Raw genomic sequence first — 23,092 nt, 5'->3', positions numbered from 1 at the left:
CAGCCGGTCGGAGGTGAGTATGAGAATTTGCATTTTCGACAAGTTCTCAGCTGATGCTGGTCTGCGGAACCACAATTTGAAAACCATTGTCTTAGAGGAATAAATGCTGACCTTTTTTATGCCATGGAAATATGCATGTGTACTCAATCTATAAACTTGACTGGCTTAGTTGATTCTCTCTTGCATGTACCTGCAAGCAAAAACAGGGTACCACTTGTAACTTCAAATCAGAGTTCTGCCCATTCTGTCTCCACTTCATTTTGTTCAAGTTGCGACTGAGGAGCTCGGGTCATTTTTGGCCCTTTCCTACCCCTGAGGAGCCATAGTTCTTGCAGTTGGAGGATGGATTTACAATATGAACACTCGTCTTTCCTCTATTCATGCATCCAGGGTCTGTCTCGCTCTATCGGGAGCCAGCAGGCTCTACCTTGAAAGATTCTCAAAGAACATCCCTGAGTCAGGGACTGACTGACCAAGGTGCTGAACCTCCCCTTCCGGTTGGGGGAAAAGTAGACTTGACTGGAGACATGGGTGGGAGATGAGACTGGGAGGCTTGAAAGATAGGCTAACAGAGAAGGATGGTGGTGGAAGTGGAGTCAGGGGAGAGGCAGTGTCCCTGGAGATGCCCTTCTGCAGGCTTTAGTTGGTAAGTACCTTCCCACCAACCCAACTCCCCGTCCCTGGGGTGAGGTCAGGGAATTAGGAAGTAAGTTGAAGTCTCAACTTTCACTTTCTGCACCCTGAATAGCTTGGTGATATTCACCTGACTACCTTAGCCAAAGAAACATCTTCAGTGCAATCCAGTGTGTGTGTGGTCTGGGATGACAAGGGAAGGGGTACTCTGGCAGAGTGCAACCTCTTCTTGAACATCCTGAGGGCTCCAGCAGAGACTGAGTTTGAAAAGCCTACAGTTTCTCTTCTCTCCTTTCCCCATCCCAGCCTCAGAGGTATCCAAAGACCAAGTGTCCCCAAGACAGCTCCCCTGGGACAAGAGACAAGAAAACTGAATTCACGATATTTTCCTCTTTTTCTGAGTCAGTCCCTTAATAGGTTAACAAGGAACCCTAATAGGTTGACAAGAAAGAATTGTATGAGAAGGAAGAAGAAGGCCCAATACTGCATCTGGGTTACAAAAAAGCATTTTGAATTTGCAGAATATCAGAGATAATTACATTCCATCAGAAATAGCAAAATGCTTTCTGAAATCATACACACACGCAAACATACAAATGCACACATGTAAATATGTGGAATGTTCTTTCTAGAGTTAGATAATCAGAGACTGACCATGGTAGATGCTAAGTCAGAAGCTCGCTCTGTGGAGTGAGACAGAGGCTGTTACGGACAATAGCATCACATAACTGGGTGAGAAACTCTGGAGCTCTGCTCCCAGTAGCTCCCCTCACTTCACAACAGCTCTAAGGGTTGTATTGTTTTTTGTTACCTCTAGGCCTTTAATTTGACTGGTGAAGAGTAGGCGGTACCTCTGTCTGTGTGCTCAATCATACCCCATTCTCCCTGGAAACACACATTTCTTTCTTCTCTTCTGTGTGTATTTAACCTCTCCCTCTCAACAGCCTTCCCATTAGATGTAAAATATGCTTGTATCCTACTTCACTGCCCAACTCATCCATATTCACCACCTTTATTTTCTCACCTCCCATTCATTTCCCAGCCCATACTAATTCACTTCTGGTTCTATTACTCCAGGATTCCAAGCCTCCTCTTATGTTTAATATTATTGATCAGCCCTTTCTTCTTGAACACCTCTCTCCTGGTTATCCTTCTATCTCCCTGGCAGCTCATCACAGACTCATCTTCCCCTTTGTGGCCCTTTAACATTGAAGTTCCCCAAGCCTGGTTGTAGGCCCTCTGCTCAGGCCTAGGCTGACCCATCTATCCCAAGGCTTCAAGGCATCACTCACTGTCAATGATTCGTCTCTCACCTAGCTGAACCTCAGCTCTGTACATCCAACCACCAACTTAACATCAGTTTTAGGCATCTCAAAAGCCAAACAGCCAAACAGCCTGCTCTCATGATATTTTCATCCCAATCTGGTCCATTTCTCAGATTCCCATCTTGGTAAACCAGCACTAACATCCATCCTTGGCCACAAGTCAGAAACCTTTGAGTTTTCCTCGTTGACTCCCTCTTCTTCATTGCCCCACATAACCCATCACTTGGAGAATGTGCAAGTTCCACCCCTTGGACCTCCTAAATAATTCACAGATCGTTCCATGTCCATCAGCTATTTCCATGACCATCACCCTAGATCAAGCCTCCACCTTTTACTGTCTAGGCTACTCCTACATCCACCTGGCCTCTTTCCAATAAGGAATATTTTCAAGACACTATTCTGACCATGCCATACCCTTTGCTGAATATGTCAGGGGCTTCCCATTGCACTTAGGATAAAAAGATTTTCAACATGGCCAATATGGCTGTCCTATGTTTGGTCCCTTTACCAATCTTCCTGACTTCATCTCATAGCTCCTTTTTCCTTGCTCCTCCAGCAGAGCTGGCCTTTCCTGAATTTTTCCATCTTATCCTGCTTAATCTCATCACAGGACCTTCGCATGCAAAATTATCTCTAAAATATTCTCTGTCTAGTCAAACCTATTCCCAGCTCAAGGGACAGTTCCTCAGGGAAATCTTTTCTGGTCTTACTAATTAGTGTATTAGTTAGTGTCATAATATTATGTATCCTTAACAATTTGTATTATAATACAGTGATAATTTTGCGTTTACTGTTATTACTTTCATAGTACAGTGATTAAATCTGTAAACTCTATTGTACTGCCAGGCACTGAATGGGCCTGCAATAAATAATTATTGCAGGAATAAAGGATAGAAGGAAGGAAATTAAGAAGGTTGAGAGGGAGGGAAAGAGGAAATGGGAAGAGAATGAATGAATAATCACCTGTATGTTCGCTTTCAGAATCACCAGAAAGAGGCCAGCCCCACATGTAATAGGAAAGTAGTCTACCTGAAATCATTCATTTATTCAACAAATATTTATATATTCATTATTAAAGTAACTTACTTGTTTCCGATTGTGAACATAACTATTCCTCTTGGAAAACATGAGAAAATACCCAAAGTATAAAAGAGAACCAAGTCACCCCTTATTCTATAGTCCAATGACGAACCATTGTTAACATAATTTGGTGTATTTCTTTCCAGGTTTTTTCTATGTGTATATACAGTAACTAAGTGGGACCGTTCTATATATAAGACTTGCTTCTTGCTTCTTTCTCTTAATGATATATTGTTAACATTATCCTGTGTTCTTAAGAATTCCTTGAACACATGGCGTTTAAATTGCTAAAATGTATTCTACCGCATTGGATGTACGTAACTTAAACGCCTTTCCACCCGTTGTTTGATATTTAAAAGGCTTGTCAATTTATTGCTTCTGTAACATTTACACATTTTGTGGGGCCTCAGAGGTAAACCAGGTAATGCAAGGAATCTCGGAGGAGGTGGATTTTGGAAAAACTGGAGGCAGCTTTACCGGGGCAGCTGAATAGAACACTTAATCTCTCTGTAGGTTGCTGGGATCCGGACAGGTGTCCTCAGCATGGAACGTATTGTTGGTCAAGGTAACCAGCTCTTTATCACTCAGGTGTGTACCGGGAGGGGGGCGCCTGTTCGCTGCGCAAGTTTGGCCTAAGCTCACCTGCCCTTCAAACCCTGTGGCGACGAGGCCCGAAGCCTTAAGCTCCGACCTGGCTACCGCCGCCAACCAGATGCGGTTCCCTGGGTCCACGCGCCGCCACGTGCCACCACAGGGCCCGTCCTTCCCGCTCCTGGCCACGCCCCGCACCCTCCGCCCTTGGAGGCTCTCTCCGCGGCTCCGCCTCAAGGCGACCTCCGCAAGTCCTCTCAGCCCCCTGGAGTAGCCCCGCCCCCGGCCGACGGCCCCGCCCCCGCAATCCGGGCCCCGGGGCTGCCCCGCCCCGCAGGCCGCTCGGGAGGCGCGGGGGCGGCGCCCTGCGCGATGACGTGGGCGGGCGTGCGCGGTGACGGCCAGCGTCCCTGTTACTCAGCGGAGCGGCCGCGGCTGGACGACGGGGCTTGGATCGCGGAGCCGCGAGCAGAGCTGGGTAACGGCCGCGGCGACCGCCCGGACCGCGCCTGTCCCCGCTGGCGGGCTTCCCTGTCGCCGTTCGCTGCGCTGCCGGGTGAGTGCGGCGGACGCCGCAGGGCCTGGGCGGCAGGCAGCCCCGTCGTGTTTATGTTATTGTGCCGCTGCCGCCGCCTTCTCAGCCGTAACCACCTCCCGGGAGTGGGGGCGGGAGCGCGCGGCGGGCGGGGGCGGTGTGGGAACAATAGCGGCGCAGAGGCGGGGGCCGGCCGAGGGGGCGTGGGGCTGCGGGACCTCGGCGCGCTCCGCTACCCGCCAGCCCGCCCGCCGCCGCGAGCCCCGCCCGCCTGTCCTCTCGCGTCCTCTTCGCGCGGGTCCTGCCTCCGCGGCGGGAGAAGAAAATGGAGCGGGGGGGTGGGTGGCAAGTTCTGAAACACTTCGGCAAGGGTCGGAGAGAGGCGTCTCCGCGGCCCGCCGTACCCTGGCTGCCTCTGGGGCGGCGAGGAGCCGGGGAGAGCGCTTCTGCCAGCGGGTCCCCAAGCCTGCCCCGCGCCCATGGGGACCGTATTTTGCTTCTCGGTGGTTTCTTTGTGCTCAGGTTCTGGATGAAGGCAGGCAGCAGCGCTGAAAAGGGCCGGGATGGCCTGCAGCTCTGGGCTGCGAGGCAGAGCCCAGGCCCGTGGTTCAGGTGGGAGGTGTCCATCCAGCTTGGCCCGAGCTTCGGTGGTCAGCGCACATTTCTCTTGAGGGTCGCTCGGTGGTGACCTTTTGACTTTTTCACCCCACCCTCCCATCTCTTTGTCTCGCATTTGTGTTCCGGATTCAGAGATGGTAGAACCAAGTCCATTTTAAAGTACCCTGATGAACACTTTCCGTTTTTATTTCTGAAAGTTCCCCGCCTGGTCTTTATTGCGAATTTAATAACATGTCAACTACATGGCATTGTCCAGTGATTACCGTTTTTACCTCTGAAATTCAGCGATCTGTCCAGTAGAATTCTGGTCCGTCAGTCTATTGTGTTTTGAGATAGGCATCCAGCAAATACCTCCTTGGCAATTAGAACATGTTTTTTTCATTCATTCATTCATTCAGCAACTGTTTGATACCGTACCCAGATGAAGAGGTTTGGTTTGAAGGTAAAGGAAAGTATCCTTTCATGGAAGAGGATGCTTTGACTGAAGTATAATAGATGGACCTTTAAATGAGACAATTACATAAGAGATGTCTGTTAAGGAAGGTATGGTTATGTTCTGGGTCATTTTTTAAGCAGTATATCTGGAAGTTCAAGTGTGATGTTAGGAAGTAGAATTAGATTTGGTCTAAATATACAACAGCTTTTATTTATTTCTAAATTTTATTTTTTCCAGTCTTGCAGCCTTACAGTCATTTGTAATGGTTACCTCAGATTCCCCTGCTGTGGTTAACGTTAAACCTAGGAGGTCAGATGCTCTAAGTGAACATGTTTAGTGCTGTGCCTGACAAAAGCAAGCAATCAAAATGGGACTTCCTTGAGGGCAGGCCTGTCTTGCATCTGTTTCTCCACCACCTAGCCTGGAATATAGTAAGTGTTCAATAAAAGTCGGATTGATGAAAAGCTCTTTGTGATTGATATAATATTTAAATTCAAGCCTTAAAAAAAAAAACTGTAATGTCCTCCATAAAGTTTTGGAAGCTTCATGCAACTGTCGCTTCAGATGGCTAAGTGATCAGTTCATGTACATTATCTGTTATGATGACATGGGCTTTTGAATCACGTGTAGGTCATTCACTGTCCTAAAATAAAATCTTGTCTAAATGTTTTTTTAATATAATTAATAAACTTAAGTAGGTTGTGGGGTGTGTCTTTCTGTGTATGTACTAGTTTATGTGTGTCTGTGTGTGTGTATGTACGTAATGCACACACAGGCACACATAAACTGGTATTTCAGTAGGGGTCCAAAATGATTGCATTTATAATTTTGTGAATATTATTTGAAAGGTTTTTGGTGACTCTCATTTTGTGAAAAATTGAGGACAAAGCCACATAAATGTTTTATTAGAAATATTTCTAATAGTTTGGAAATGTTTACTTGAAATGTTTGGTTTTAAGTTCTAACTTGTATTAACACAATTGGTACAAAATATGAGCCTAAAACTCAAAATAATTCATTTATCCAAGTTAAAGCTCTTTTCCACTCACTGAACAGTTTAGTGTTTGTTTTGGATTTGAAAGAATACGAAAAGAGTGAACTAATTAATGAGCTTCTTATTATTTGCTGTAAAGTGGAAATGAGGAAATAAGAAAATGATACTTTTTAAAGATGAGCGATGAAAATCTTTGAGATACCAACGTTTTATTGCTTTACCTAGTTAAGGTATGTCAGATTCTAGTAGGGGTTACTGACAATCCTTTGGCAGTAGCTCACAGTCAGCCTATGTAAAGAACCAGAGTTGTGTTATTTTGTTTTCCAAATTATTCGTTTTTCAAAATAACTTTATTGAAATTTAATTGACATGAAATTCACCAGTTAAGAGTGTATATATTTCAGTGGTTTTTAGTGTATTCACAATGTTGTGCATTGATCACCATCACCAATTCCAGAACATTGTCATCACCCCAAGAAGAAACACCATATTCGTTAGCAGTCACTCTGAATTTCACTTCAAATTATGCTTTAAAGTAAGAGATATAGCATCGATTCTGTTAGTAAATATATTCCTTTAATAAGTATGAAAAGAGCTCCTTTTAAGTGTCCTGTCCTGGCAGAATAGGAAACTATATCCTTCATACTCCTTTAGATCGGGGAAAATGCCATTTGGAAAGGAAGTTAGTGCAAGAATACATTGTACACAAATTAATGTGGTTAGAATCTTAACTATTTGCTACATGACTGATATTATCGAAGTGACCTTGGGAGGATGAGATGTTCAGTGAAACAACTTGAAGTAATTTGTTGTTAAATGACTAGTCCCCAACTATCCTAGTGCTAAGAGGTTGTTGAATAGGAGCCTGCTTCTTGTTGGTAAGCTTTGCCAGCGGGTTGAATTTTGACATATTTGAGTCATCTACATGGTTGAGATGCTTTGTTGCACGAGTAGAAATACAAAATAATGTTTGACATTAGGATTCCAGCGCTCTAGAGGTCTCTGGTCAAGTCAATGGTATGGGTAGTAGCCTTTCTGATTCACGTAGTCCAAGGAAGTCATTATAACCGCATAGCTTTATATATGAATCATTTGCCTGTGTCAGTGAACTGTGATGCTGATTGTCTTCATCATGTGCTTTTTACCTGAACATTTAGAAGCCTTGCATTCTTACTCTTAATGCAGGTTAGGTTGAACTTTGACTTCAGAAATGATTTGACTGAAAGGTGACAGGAGTATTGAAATGAGTTACCCTGTCATTCAGGTCAATAGGTGGAGCTGGAGCAATCCAGGAATCAGACCTAGGTTCATTTCTCAGTTCTGCCATCTGGACTTTGTCATCAACAAGTTCTGGAGCTCTAGGCAAGTGCCTTAATGTTTTTGGCTTTAAAAGTATAAACTCAGGCTGTCAGAACTTTTTTTTATAGAAGGCTTGTTCCTCAGATAGGTGGTTCTAGAGAAAACATACTAGGACAAAAAGAGCCCTTCTTGGGTGATAATCAGAAGCCTAAGTTAAGAACAGTAGTCAAAGTTAGAATTTTGTAATTTTCAGAAGCCAAAAAAATTGTTGAGTTAAATTTTTTCTTTAATATCCAGACTTAGAAAACAAATGGAAGACTTCGCCATAAGCTGGAGATTCTTGGAAAGGTAGATTTTTATTTGTTCCACAGCATCATGCCTTCTCATGAGACCCTATGCTCTCAGAGATTTTGTGGAAGACATAAAATGAAGAGTTCGTTATCCTCAGGAAGCTTACAGTCAAGGATGAGACTTAAGGCATCTCTGAACAGTGAATTTATGCTCTTTGAAAAGGTATATGAAAGGGCTCCTGCCAAACAAAAGCCTACTTCACATCTCTGCGCAAGCCAAATTTCACTGAAATCCAGTTTTTAAAATTGTGTGTGTGTGTGTGTATGTATGTGTGTGGGGAGAGAGAGAGAGAGAGAGAGAGAGGGAGGGAGGAGACACCTTTTTGGAAAACTTTGTAGCTTCCGTTCTTTTTCTTGGAGGTGGGTTATATCACAAATACAAGACATGCCTGTGTTTGCTGTTACCCTTTATTGTATTTCAGATTTAGTTAAAATCTGACATTCTTTAGAAAGTTAAGGAACCCAAACCTTATAGTGATTGCAAGCGTGGATTTTAAGGTCAGCCTGAGTTCTAATCGTGCTCCAATCTAACTGTGGTATAGGCTCGTTCAGGTTATATAACGTATTTGGGCCTGTTTTATTGTCTGTCAAATGAGAATAATAATAGCACATAACCTCATAGGTCTGTGAGTTTTAAATAAGGTACTGCATGTAAAGTGCCTGGTACTGGTATGGTGGCTGGAATGGTAGATACAAGTATTCAGGTAGTTTTTGCTATTGTTATCACTAAACTTTAAACAAACATAAAATGCCGAGTAAATGTCAAACCAGTTTAATGCACAGTGTCCATTCTAATTCTCCAGAATATGCCATTTGTTTCACTCTGCATCTCTGGGGGTTTATTTAAAATTCGATCATCTCATATAATCTGAATTGACTGAGATGATTTATATTAACATTTGGACCAGTAATCCTCTCTATCTTAAAATTTGGAAATGTTCCAAAAGCATATATTGAAGGGAACATATTTGCCACTTTCACGATTTTTTGCCTTTTCCCATAGCAGCAAATTGCCTACGCTTTCCTAGGTTTATTATAGACATCTAAAGGAATGAGAATTTAGGAACTACGAATAGCTTTATCATGTGACACATTTGAAGAAAATGGAATGCTGTCAAATCTTTTAAATTTAGTGTTATTGGGATCTTTGATTCTGCGAAGATTGCAAATTTGTCAGAGACCTGGTAACCACAACAATTCATTGAGGCCTGGAGGCCTATTAAAAAATGAGGGAGATTATTTATTAGTACCCCTTGGAAATAATTATCTTTTCTGTATTTTCTGTGTTTTTCTAAGTCTTCTGTTTAGCGTTTGTATGGTTATAATGGTAGATTAAATTTCTTGTTCCTTCTCGAGAGCATCTACTCTACTGTGAGATGACACTGGTTTTTACTTCGGCAGTATTTACTGAACATTGCATTATACCAATCCAGGTATTCAATGATGTGGGAGCCAAAGGAAATAGAAGTCAGTTTCTACCCTCAGTGAGCCAAGTATAATTTGATAGAAGATAAGGATTAATGTAAGCACATTTATGTCCTAACACAAGGAAGCAAATATTGTTAGTCATTTCATTAGTAATTTCTTTTGTCATTGGGGCATTTGGGGCCTTCCAAACCTTGTGTCTCTTGCCATGCCTTTGTACTCACTCGATAAACCTCAGAAAGCAAGATATCTTTTCTGATTCCTGGTTTAAGTTGAGAGTGTGGTGCACATTAGTCAAAATCCAAATCATAAGAAAAGGCAAACCTTATAAATTCATTCTGGAATACAACAGGGTATCAAAATAAGTATATGAAAAATATGAAAAGCTGACAGTAGAAAAGATGCTCTTCAGGTACTAGAGTTCTCAATCTCCTTTGTATTGGAGCTGTTACGATGTAAGGCTAGATCTGTACTAGAAACACTTTTTAAAGTCTCTCTCCAGTATTGAGAAGTGTAGCCCTCCAGTACTGCTTCTTGGTGCTGACTCAAGCCCGCCACCTACCATATTTCTGGGGGCACTAGAAACGAAAAACAGCCACACACAAGCACTTGCTTTGCTCGGCAGGAAACATCAAAAACATTGATAAGATGCTATTTCCTAAAAGTCATTAATTGGGTAGAAAAATCACCATTTTCTGACTTGTTCCGGAAAGGATGGCTCTCTTTATTTTCAGATGCCATTGGGTCAACCAAAGGTAAGATAAAGAAAAGCTACTGCTGTATGGATTTCTCTGTGACCTGAGAAGGGGTCACTTTTCAGTTAAAACAAACAAAAACCAAAGTATCTAGCTTTGTCTGTTACGATTGAGAATTTAAAAGTCTTAATGTTTTACTTTGTTTACATTTTATATTTTGACCAAGTAGTAGTGAATTCACTTTGACTCAAAATTCCAAAGATTTAAAAAGATAAAGAATCTCCTTTTCTACTGTGTGTAGCCACCTAGTTCTTCTACCTGGAAACTTAAATTTCCTGTGAATACTTCCAAAGATAGTTTATATGTGTGTAAGTGTATAATCCTTTGTTCAGAATCCTTGGTCTAGGTGTATTTTAGAATGAAGGCTTCTTTTTTTTGCAATTGTAGGAAGATAATATAGCGTATCTACCATATTATCCAAAATCCCTTCTAAGAGGTTGTAGCCTCGTGATTAAACACATTAACATTTCTGTAAAAAATTCAGACGTAGGCCAGGCGCGGTGGCTCACGCCTATAGCCTCAGCACTTTGGGAGGCTGAGGTGGGTGGATCACCTGAGGTCAGGAGTTTGAGACCAGCTTGGCCAACATAGTGAGACTACATCTATACTAAAAGTACAAAAATTAGCTGGGCGTGGTAGCATGTGCCTGTAATCCCAGCTACTCAGGAGGCTGAGGCAGGAGAATCGCTTCAGTCTGGAAGGTGGAGGTTGCAGTGAGCTGAGATCGTGCCACTACACTCCAGCCTGGGTGGCAGAGGTGAGACTGTCTCAAAAAATAAAAAAAAATAAAAAACCCAGAAATAATCAAAGGTGTTAATATTTTTATAAAAGCATAACAAACACAAGTGGAGTGAATAAAGATTATAAAATCTTATGCTACATCTCGTCAGGTTTTGCTACCAAATATGTTTGTACTAAACTTATTTTAAAAACATGATTTTCACAGCTTTATAGATTTTGGCTTTGCCAATGAAGGATAGGTATCATACATATATACAGTACTGTGTAGCCTTTGCTCTGCTTCCTCCCTTTTTATTTAATATAAGTTGATGCATGCAATATGTACCACCCTTTGCTTTTTTGTTTTTTGCTTGTTGGTTTGTTTTTTGAGATGGATTCTTACTCTTGTTGCCCAGGCTGGAGTGCAGTGGTGCAGTCTCGGCTCACTGCCACCTCTGCCTCCCAGGCTCAAGTGATTCTCCTCCCTCAGCCTCCTGAGTAGCTGGGATGACAGGTGATCCACTTGCCTTGGCCTCCGAAATGCTGGGATTATGGGTATGAGCCACCGCATGTGGCCTGCTTTTTTGTTTTAATGTAGCTGAGAGATTATTTTATATCAGTCATATCAGTATGTAAATAGCATGCTTTTTTAACATGTTTGTGGTATTCCATTTGTGTTACTTTGTTTGGGGTGCTATATCAAAATACCGTAGATTGAGTGGTTTAAACAACAGAAATTTATTTCTCACAGTTCTGGAAGTTGGGAAGTTCAAGATTAGGCTACTTAACCAATTTGGTTCCCTGTTGAGGGCCCTATTCCTGGCTTTACAGGTGGCTGGTTTCTGGATGTATCCTCACATGGCCCCTAAGAGCTCTAGTCTGTTCCTCATCCTATCATGGGGACTCCACCCTCATGACCTAATACATGAGAAGTTTAGTTACCTCCTAAAGGTTTCTCCTCCAAATACTATCAAGTTGGAGGGTAGGGCTTCAACATATGAAATTGGAGGGACACAGACAGTCCATAACATCATTATACTGGTGTACCATTTAACTCCTTTTTGATGCATGTTTAGGTAGTTTTCAGACTTTTGCTATCAAAAACCATGGTGCAGTGGATTACCTTGTGCATACATCATGTTGCACTTAAATGCATAGGATAAATTTCCAGAGGTAGAGTTCCTAGGCCAGTGTATGTGCGTTTGTAATTTTATGTAGACATGCAGTACTCCTAGCTCCATTTGTTGAAAATGCTATTCTTTTTTTTTTTTTTTTAACGAAGACGTATTTTATTATTTTGCTGCAAAGCTGTTGCTTCACCATATAAAAATAGCACCAGCAAATGCAGTGTATTGCAAAATCAAGATAGTGGTATGTCATCTGACACTGTACAAGCAACAAAAACCCCTTCACTCCCAGTTATTTCCAATGGAAAGATCATTAAGTATTTCATCCCAAATCCAGGTATGGATATATGCAAGTTACAATATTATATAAGGCTTAAGAATAACAACGTTATCTTTGAATTATGTAATTTTTAAAACTAGTTTTTACCATGGATAATTTAATGAATTCTGAACACTAGAGCCTAGTCTAAAATCTATCATCATTAGAAAGTTAAAGGGCATTTTCCTTCATTAGCAGCGTTAACAGTAGTTTTTTTCTTCTCCATCGGTAATGCTAAAAGTTGCTATTCTAAGTCTTCTATCCACCACTAATTTAAGACAATCTGCTGGGTTGCGGTATTTCATACTAGTTTATTTAGGGGTTCCATTTTCACTCCTCAATAGATTTGATGTATTTCTCATACGCTTCTTCACTCATAAGTTCATCTAGTTCTGAAGGGTTACTCTGTCATCTTGATCAGCCAACCATCTTCATAACAAGATTTGTTTACAAGTCCTGGATTTTCTGCAAGAGCTTCATTAATTTCAGTTACTTCTCCTGATAAAGGAGAATAGAGTTCACTAGCAGCTTTCACACTTTCCAAAGCACCAAACTCATCTTGTTTGTTCAATTTTGTCCCAACTTCAGGTAGACTACAGTAAACAACATGTCCCAGTGCTTCCTGTGCAAAATTGCTGATTCCCACTGTTCCAGTACCATTTTCTGTTGTTATCCATTCATGTTTCTCTGTGAATTTACGCACCGAAAGCAGAGCGGGTCGCGTGCGCAGTGTCCGGACGGCGCCCGCCCCCAACTGCCAGGGCCTCAGCGGGCAGGGCGCGGCGGGGGACGGGACCGCGCGCAGGGTGCAGAGCAGGTCCCGCACGCTCCGCACCACTCGCAGCGCCATGTTCGCAGGGACCGAAAGTGCTATTCTTTCTTACCAAATTGTCTTGGGCATTCTTGAAAAAAAGGCAGATTTATTTCTGGATTCTGAGTTCTATTCCATTGATCTATGTGTCTTTTCTTATGTTCCCACAGTGTGTTGATTACTGTAGTTCAGAATTTTTTGAAAGTTGTGTTTCCCATAGATGTGTGAGTATATTTATATAGCGATACACACAGAGGTGTGTGTGTAATGGATTATGTTGTAAAATGTTGGAAAACCTATGGTGTTTCCCCGATAGAGTTCACTCTCTTGTGGCAACTTAGTGGAGTATGTTCCCTCTCAGGTAATATACAGAGAAGACAGATTAGAGGGTCTGTCTGTGAGTGTATGAACTCCTTTTAGATTGGATGACTGATTTTTCTTACTTTAGTACATGAAGGTTTCAAGTGCATGTTGACTGAAGGGCAGTAAGTAGGGCATAGAACAGCTGTGGGAATTCCTAAAGAATTCATCGGGGATGAACGTAAGGATTATGGAGTGAAGTATTTGAAATTTTGAAGTTAGCAGAGTTTTGTACTGCGCCAGTCTTTCATGATTCTCCAAAAAAAAAAAAAAAAAAAAAAACTTTTTTGAATATATTAAGCATGTCTGTGTTGGATAACTTAAGACGTTATATAATAAAAATTATATAGATAATTTAAGGTTTGGGAATGATGCTATCTCCTTCTAGAGAGGATTTTTGTTGACTTGGCAGGAGGCAAGCTAGTGGCACTAGCAATCCTGGATCATCTTAATCCAGTCAGAGACTATAATGTTTCAAAACTGGGTTCCAGAGTCTACAAATGCTGGTCTATTTTGTTTTATTTACTTCTGGGATATGACCCCTTGGAGTCCTAGCATAAAGCCAGGGGTGTTATCAGCCCCACACGCCCCCACCCCCACACTTTCTTGAACCCTTAACTCCAGTATTTAATCATCTCTCGTCATGTAAATCTGTTGCAGGTTCAAGCTCAGCTTCTCAGCCACCTCTTTGGAATTAGCAGATCCCTTCAGGAGGAAAAACGGCCCCGGATGCCAGGCTCCCTTATGAGCTTTTCCTTATTCTACCAGATCTGGTCTTCATGCTTTTTCACTACCGTGGCACTCTGATGCCCTCAAACAGGTTTTTTGGTTTTGATTTTTAAAACATTTTTTACTGGGGACTTGAGCAGGTGTCCAGTTTTTCTAGTTGCTCCCAGTAAGATCATTGGTTTGAATTATCTAGTTCACCATTTTAAGGAAAATGATTTGTTAGGTTGATCAAAGTTTATGTCATAAGATTCCCTATTTGAAATTGTAGTATATGTGGTTTCAGTTTTTCCTAGGGGTAAGATTTTGGGTACCAGTTTCTACAGATTATAGGAATTATTAGAAAAGGGGGAAATAGCCTTGGAAATAGAAATGGGAGGGGAAAATGGTAGAAAAAACTAGATATTTTTGCAAAGTTTGGAAAAGATAAAGGTATAGGGTAACATTTTCATGTCTATTAGGAGTGTAAAAGGGCAGTCATGTGTAAAAGGAGCTGAGATATTTGTTGTAATGATATTGTCGTAATTAAAAGACTGTGGAATCTAGGTATTATGTGGGTGGCTTTGAGAAGTATCTACTTAGTCATGTTGAATAAAATTTTAAAATTTCTCAGAAACCCTAGGATACTGAGTCATTAATTAAAGGAGTCAACTTTGGGGCTGGACTTACGGTTGTGTTTATAGCAGTATAAATCTGCCCAACCACTAGTGTGTAAGGGATTGCAGAACAAATGTAATTTCATAGAACCCATTATTTATATGAGAGATACAAAATGATACTGATTTTGATTTAGGATGCCATCTTCATCTGTGTATGAAAATAAATGTAAGGTCTTAAAGAGTTTTTGTTTTTGATTCTCTAAGCTATTCCCATACTTCTTAAATTTCAAAATTACAAAGTTTTCCATCCATCTTAATCATTATAATTGAGCAAAAATGATATATCTTTAATAGCCCCTTCTTCTCTTGAGAAAATGATAGATACTGGGTGTATTTCAGAAGGTTTTATCAGCAGAGTTTTGGTTGATATTTTAAACTTTGAGGATAGGAATTGTTTAGTAAAGTGATGCCCTCTCTTTTTTGGCTCCGTCTTCCAGTATATGTGTCATAGGAACCTGATTTAAGATCAGTGTGTTTCTTTGTTAGACCTGTCAGTAGAATCGGCTATTACTGTTTTTTGGTTCCTTAAAACTGAACATTTTGGCCACCGTCCTCACCCACATTTTAAAGTGACTTCATTCTCTCATATCACTCCCAACTGAAGAATGTTCAGACATACACATTGAAAGAATATTATGGTAAACACCTGTATATTTCATTTGGATATTGTAGTTGTTAGTTTTTTTGTCATATTTGTTTATGTCTCTCCTAAAAGTAAGCACATTCTCTTACATATGTCATACTTAAGCCCTTAATATCTAGTTCATATTCAAGTTTTGCTAATTAGTCCCCCAAAAGATCAGTTTGTGCTGCAATCAGGTACTGTGATTTCTCACCTTGTTTCCTTAGCTCTTGTGAATATGTTTTCGTGCATGAATAGTGTTCACATTGATGTTTCTGTTAGGGGCAGTCACTGGGGAGTCCTATTCTTCCATCTTGTTCTGCCCCTCTTCTCCAAAAAGGTCAACTTTTTCAAACCAATATTGAATCAGTTTATGAACTACGTTTGATTGTTGTTGCTTTAGTCACTTTTAACATACAGCAATTGTCCTGTTTTCTATTTTTTTTTTTTTTTTTTACACTTATGATACTGGCTTCTTGAAGAGACCAGGCCATTTGTCATAGAATGTTTCCCTTATTTTGGATTTGTCTGATTGTTTTCTTGTAGCAATTAACTTGTATCTCTGTTCCACTGTTTCCTAAAGTAGAAGGTTGAGTCTAAAGGCTGGATTATATTTAGTTTTTTTGGCTTAGTTATTCCTATGTACATTATATTGACTCATAACACAGGCATCAGGTGGTTTGCCTAAAGTGTGATCATTTGGTGTTAAGATGGTATTCACCAGATCTGTCCATTATAACGATGGGTTTCCCCTTGACAATCAGCAGTTCATCAGCGAGATGACATTTTGGTTCCCTGTGAATATTCTGTTTTCCAGCAGCCTATGTGTTTAGAGTCTCTTGGTGAGCTTTGAATCAGTTGTTTCATTTGGGCTTGCAAATGGTGTTTTTTTGTTTTTGTTTTTTGTTTTTCTAACCCTATCATCCTTCTTTTTTATTTTTATTTTTTTCAGACAGAGTCTCACTCTGTCACCCAGGCTGGAGTGCAGTAGCACCATCTCTGGTCACTGCAACCTCCACCTCCTGGGTTCAAGCGATTCTGTCACCTCTGCCTCCCGAGTAGCTGGGACTACAGGCACGTGCCACCACGCCTGGCTAATTTTCATATTTTTAGTAGAGACAGGGTTTCACCATATTGGCCAGGCTGGTCTCAAACTCCTGACCTCAAGTGATCTGCCCATCTGGGCCTCCCACCTATCATCCTGTTTGATCTATTAATATTAACCAGCTTTCCTTTGTTAAAAAGACCTTTCCCCCTTGTCAACTAGGATTAACTACAGTTCTTCCTAACAAGATGAGATAAATGTTTATTTCTCTTTAACATACCAACCCTTTAACATGCCAGTTTTGAAAATTGGTTAGTAGTCATCTCCAAAAAGTGGCACATAACTTTCACTCTCTCTGTATCACAGGGATTTTTGATTTTTCAAAAGTTTTATGATCATTTCAGTCATTCTTTTTAAAATAGTCTTCATTTGTAGAAGTTTTGGTTTTACAGAAAAATTGAGTATATACTATAGTTTCTATATACCCCACACCCAATTTCTCCTATAATTAACATCATATGTTTGCATGGCACATTTGTTACAGTTAGTGAAAATTATTGGTACATTATTAACTAAAATCCATAGCTTATTCAGCTTTTCTTAGTTTTTAGCTAGTGTTTTTGTTTTGTTTTGTTTTTACAAGATCCCATCTGGAATACCACATTACATTTTGTCATATCTCCTGAGGATTTCTTAGCTGTGAGTTTCTCAGATATTCCTTTTTTTTTTTTTGATGACCTTGACTGCTCAAATATTTTGTGGGAATACCGTTTTATTGGAATTTGTCTAATGGTTTTCTTATTTTTAGACTAGCCTTATGGGTTTCTAGAAGGAAAATCCACAGAGGTAAAGCATCATTTCATCACATCCTGTCAAGGGTACGTACTGTTAACATAATTTATGACTTGGTTTTGACTTTGATCACCTGGTTGAAGTAATGTTTGTCAGATTTTTCCATTGTAAAGTTACTCTTTTTTCCTCCTTTTCATACTGTACTATTCGGGAAAGATGACCATGCACAGCCCACACTTAGAGTAGGAAGTTATGTCCTGCTTCTTGATGGCAAAGCGTCTACATAAATTATTAATATTTGTAATCCTTCTGTGCAGGAGATTTTTATTTTCTCCCATTTAGTAATTTATTCAGTCATTTATATCAGTATGGACTCATGGTTGCTTATTTTATACTTTGTGTTACAGTCCAATGCTAATAATACTTCATTTTGCTACTCACATTGTTTCAGATTTGGCCATTGGGAGCCATCAGTGTGGGTGTTTTCTGAGCACTTTCTTTCTGGCACTGCAGGATGCTCCCAGCTCATCTTGTATGTTTTCTACCCTAGTCCTGGGATCAGCCATTTCTCTAAGGAGCACTGTTTCCTTTAATTAGGAAATGGTATTAGAAACAAAGTTCTAGGTGTGCTTGTTGCTACTGGGATTTTGTTTCTTTTAGGTACTCTCAGCAGATAGAGCAAAGAAATATATTCGTATATTAGAAATATCTGTATATCTACATGTCTAGATAGACACATGTAAGTATTTAATATTATATATAAATATATGTGCATAAATATTTGTAACCATCTGTATCTGTACAAGCTAAACATGAATTCTTAGTGTCTTCAATTCTAATCTATTACCGTATGGATCATTCCTGGTCCTCCCCTTACCAGTAAATTTCCTCCAGTAGCGGGAAACCTGCCTCTCAGCACACACCATGTATTTACTTAGTTGTTCAATTCCAACATAGATCTTATAGCAGTATCAGAATTGTTAACTCACACGCAATGGAAACAGCTGTATCAACTAGGAGGGTTTTTTCTTTTTTTTCAATTCTTCAGAAATTTCTAGGTAGACAGTCATGTCATCTGCAAACAAAAACAGTTTTGTTTCTTGTCGCCCCTCCATCTGTGTGCCTTTTCTTCCCTTTTATTGTCTTAGTGCAGTATTTAGTACTTTAGGTATGATGTTGAATAGGAGTGATGGGAGGAGACGTTTTTGCCTTATTCTTGTTCTTAGGGGGAAAGTATCTAGTTTTTCACCATTCTATGTTCACTGTAGAGGGTTTTTTGAGGGGAGTAGAGTAGATTTTTTTAAAAAAAATCAAATTGAGGAAATTCTTCTCCATTCTGGGTTTTCTGAGCGTTTTCATCATGAGTGGTGTTAGATTTTGTTAGATACTTTGTCTGCATCCGTTGATATGATCATTTGATTTATCTTCATTAGCCTGTTGATGTGGTGGGTTAGGGTTACATTAGTAGATTTTAGAACCAGCCTTGCATACCTGGGATAAATCTCACCTGGTTATGGTGAATAATTCCTTTTCTACATTAATGGATTCAATTTACTAATATTTTGTTGTGGATTTTTGTTACCTATGTTCATGAAAGATACTGGTCTGTAGCTTTCTTTTCTTACAATCTCTTTGTTTTATTATTATTATTATTATTAGAATAATGCTGCTCTTTTAGAATAAGTCAGGAAATGTTCCTTCTGTTTTTATTTTCTGCAAGAGGTTGTAGAGAATTGGTATCACATTTTTTTTCCTTAAATGTTTGGAAGAATTCACCAGTAAAACTGTTCGGGCCTCGCATTTTCTGTTTTAAAAAGTTAATAACTATTGATTCAATTTTTTAATAGATACAGATCTGTTCAGATTATTGATTCAGTTTCTTTAATAGTTACAGGTTTGTTCAAGTTGTTCATAGTATTCCTTTGTTGTACTTTAAATGTACTTGGGATAAGTAATGATGACCCCTCTTCCATTTGTTACGTTAGTAATTTGTGCCTTCTCTCTTTTTCTTCTTCTTTTTTTTATTTGAGACAGAATCTCACTCTGTCACCCAGGCTGGAATGCAGTGGTACGATCTTGGCTCACTGCTACCTCAACCTCCTGGGTTCAAGCGATTCTCCTGCCTCAGCCTTCCAAGTAGCTAGGATTACAGGCATATGCCACGATGCTTAGCTAATTTTTGTATTTCTTAGTAGAGGTGGAGATTTTACCATGTTGGCCAGGGTCATCTTGACCTTCTTGATTAGTCTGGCTAGAGGTTTTAACAGTTTCATTTATATTTTCAGCGAGCAAGCTTTTTTTTTTTCTTTCTATTTTCCTGTTTTTAATTTCATTGATTTTGACTGTAATTCTTTTTTTTTCTTCTGTTCACTTTAGGTGTTATTCTTTTTGATGATCGGTTGTCTCACATTTGGCCAGTGAGAATCTCTTGAGATGGCTGCTGTGTCCATTTTGATCTGACCTGGTTGTTCGTTGAGTGCTTCCTTGCTTTCTGGCAGGATGACATGTCTTTCAGCCTGTACTTATCTTGCCTTAACCTGGGACACTCCATTTCTTTAGGAAGTTGGCTTCAGTCTTCATTTTATGTGATTGCTCATTTCTTCCATCTAAACTTTAAACAGATTTGACACATTGAGATCAGCATTTTTGCCTTTTTTTGGTAGTCAACAAGAGCAACTGAGGTGTCCTGTTGATGCTAGTATTTAACGTGTCTTAAAACTTGTCTTAAAGACAGAACATTTTCCTATTCAATTTATATAAGCAAAAAGGCACTTTATCTGTATCCAGCCAAACTCTTCTATGGCATCTCTGAAAGTCATTTATACTTTACCAGTTTGTACTTTTGCTAAGGGATAGTTGAAAACCACACCTTTTTAAGAAGTTCAGAAATTGAGGATGCAGTATTCTGAATTATCTAATTTGATTTTCTGCATCTCTACAATTGTTTCATTATTTAATAAAGTGTTTGAACTTTAGCTTCAGGGTTTTTCTTTTACTTTTAACAAATATTATGTGCCAATACTTTACAAATAGTAACTCATTCAATTATTTAACCTTGCTGGTAGATATGGTTATTCTCCTCTCTCCCTCATAGCTGGGAAAACTCAGGCAAGATGAAGTTAAGTAACTTGTGCAGGGTCATACATGAGTTGCAGAGTCAGAGTCTGAATCCAGATAGTCGGCTCCAGATGCCAAACTCCCAGCCACTGCTTTGTGCTGCCCCTCTTTCCTCTGCCAGTTAAGTAGAAAAAGTTGTTTGTGATTCTGCATTTTGCTGTCCCCTTCTCTTGTTAATTATAGTATAATGGGTGTCACTCTTATTACCATATTAGTATGGTATTGCAAACACCAGTTAAGCAATAACGTTTTGAGATCCCTAATTGAAAGAATTTAGAGCGGTGTATTGCTTTGAGTTAGTTGGCCCTTTGCCGCAACTCTGTTTTTCCATGAGACAACATTATCATGAATAGTGATAATGTGTGAAAAGATGAGGCCTCCTTTTTTAAAAAAATAATATTAAATTCATTTAGAGTATGAATTTTAAAGTAGTGTAGTCAGTGATGATATAAGATCAAGGAATAATAAGTGAAAACACTTCATAAGGCACAGAGCTAAATGTGTGTCACTATTTTATTGGTGTACATAGTTACTGCTAGAACTGTAGAGGAAGAATCATTATTTTATGGAAAGAACATATGTTACTGGAAATCCTATACTCTTAGATCAGAATTCTAAATTCTTTGATGTGTTAACATAGGGTCCATTGCATCCTATTTCCTGGTTTATTTTTATCCTTGCTCTGCTTCTTCATAATTCTAATTAACTAAAACCTTCTGGTTCCCCAAGGTCAGGGCATACTCTTTTTGAAAATAATATCAACTAGTGCTGATGAGAGGAAGAGAGCAACAGGAAGCATTAAAAAAATTTTTTTTAGCCGGGTGCGGTGGCTCAAGCCTGTAATCCCAGCACTTTGGGAGGCCGAGACGGGCGGATCACGAGTTCAGGAGATCGAGACCATCCTGGCTAACCCGGTGAAACCCCGTCTCTACTAAAAATACAAAAAAACTAGCCGGGTGAGGTGGCAGGCGCCTGTAGTCCCAGCTACTCGGGAGGCTGAGGCAGGAGAATGGCGTAAACCCGGGAGGCGGAGCTTGCAGTGAGCTGAGATCCGGCCACTGCACTCCAGCCTGGGCGACAGAGCACGACTCCGTCTCAAAAAAAAAAAAAAAAAAAAATTTTTTTTTGAACTAACAGCAAATATAAAATATTGAGGAAAAAGGTAAAGATTAAAAGTATCTATAATCTGGCTGGTAATATTTTGGTGTATTTCTTTTTATGTATTTTGTGTGCATGGGATAGAGATTTATATACATGGGTACATGCTTACATGTACAATTTGTAAGGATCCAAAAATCATATTAGCTTACATTAATTGAGGACTAGAGTACTGATAACTGCTTTTATTTGATTAAAGTCTAGGAAATATATTTTGTTTAAAAGAAATGTATTCTTAACAGAGAAATAATTTTTATAAAATAAGAGATTTGCAACATTGTTTTTTTCGTGTAAGTATGCTAAGACTACCATCTCTTTAACAGAAAGGAGTTTTAAACTTAATAGGAAGATGTTTCAGGGATTCTATGAAGTCAAGAATGTTTTCATATAATACTGGAAGTGTTACTTGCCTTTTTCGTGTCTGTTCTCAAGAGTTTTTCTGAGGCCATGTGACTTGCCCTGTCATGTGGCCACAGATCATATAGAAGCAAATGAGAGAACCCAGCTGTCTGAAATTAAGCCAGACAATAAAGGGATTTGCAGAAATGTAAAACAATGTGTGAGAAACACATTCAACCATCCAAACCCATTGAATGGACTCAGAGACACGAAGAACAGTGGAAGTGAGACTTTTAATGGCAGTCTTGCAAGATCAGGTGTCTGGTAGGCAGGCACACCCAGGGCAGGTACAGCAGGTAATTTATCTCCTAGCATGCAAGTCCTTTCCCCAGTTCCTCATTGGTCGAGTACTATGGGGTTACGATCTTCCCGGACGTTGCGTAAGTTTCATTATCCCCCTCAAAAGGTTATACCCCAGTACCCTTCCCCGTTAAGTTTCGATTTCCCAATAGCAAAACTTTCTTCCCTTTTATGGACTGACCCCTCCTCTACATTCTGATCGCTTATCATGACTTTATAGATGCATGAGCCATGTGATTTGTCACATCCGCAGGCTGACTGCCAGTATTTAGATTTGGTTCTTGGTCTAGAATGGCTGGATTGTCAATGGTGATGAGTATAGGATTACATTCTAAATTGTGGCAGTTATTTGGCAGGGAGCCCTTGGACAGATGTAGTTTATTCTTCAAGGGTCTCCAGCTCAGAGTTACCCAACCCATGTTTACTGTCCAACCCTGAAGTTGGGTAGTCCATCATACATCATCCCAGCTAGGTGGGCAGGGTGATGCTCTACTATAACCTGTATCTGGTTCAGGGCAAAGATATTTATCTGCCTATGAGAGCTATCCCTGATTTTCCAAATTCCCACAAGGTTAGACATGGCAGGCATCAAATCTTATAGTCTGGGGTGCTACCGTCTTGGTTACACTAATTACCAACCTGATTGGATAGGGAGGAGTCCCCTGCCAGTTTCCATTTTGACCTTCTGCTCTTTGTATAGTAGCTCATCTCAGCCGTATTAACTTCAAGAAATGGGGCCAACCCATGTTTTCTTTTTAAATTTTTCTCAGAGTTAACTTTAAGGGTTCCTTAGTGCACTTTCCACTGGTCTTTTCCCCTCCCTTCTGGGGTCTCTTTTACCAATCCCTTGACTCAAGGATAGTGAGTCCACCCCTGTTAAGCTGTTTGCACGGCTG

At 40.0% G+C, this 23,092-nt stretch overlaps 2 protein-coding genes across 16 annotated transcripts in view; one reads left to right on the top strand and one right to left on the bottom strand.

Annotated features, from left to right (window-relative positions):
* Positions 1-4,003: 4,003 nt before the first annotated feature.
* The window catches only part of MAPK8 (mitogen-activated protein kinase 8), a 130,590-nt gene continuing 111,501 nt past the window's right edge, over positions 4,004-23,092 (top strand). For 4 of the 15 annotated variants that reach the window (XM_030940780.1, XM_030940784.1, XM_030940792.1 and 1 more), the window contains exons 1-2: positions 4,022-4,185; positions 5,456-5,649. The gene's annotated coding sequence lies outside the window, so the exon portion shown is untranslated. Of the gene's footprint in view, positions 4,186-5,455; positions 5,650-17,238; positions 17,309-23,092 lie in introns of all 15 variants that reach the window. The other 11 variants (XM_030940779.1, XM_030940783.1, XM_030940791.1 and 8 more) reach the window with 4 other exon arrangements.
* LOC104678448 (glycine cleavage system H protein, mitochondrial) lies at positions 12,354-13,061 on the bottom strand. Its single transcript, XM_010383727.2, has one exon. The coding sequence runs from the start codon at positions 13,055-13,057 to the stop codon at positions 12,608-12,610; it is 450 nt and encodes a 149-aa protein (XP_010382029.2). The 5' UTR covers positions 13,058-13,061; the 3' UTR covers positions 12,354-12,607.

This window comes from Rhinopithecus roxellana, chromosome 11 (assembly GCF_007565055.1).
Source record: "Rhinopithecus roxellana isolate Shanxi Qingling chromosome 11, ASM756505v1, whole genome shotgun sequence".
NCBI lineage: Eukaryota > Metazoa > Chordata > Mammalia > Primates > Cercopithecidae > Rhinopithecus > Rhinopithecus roxellana.
This window is presented reverse-complemented; position numbering and strand designations above follow the sequence as displayed.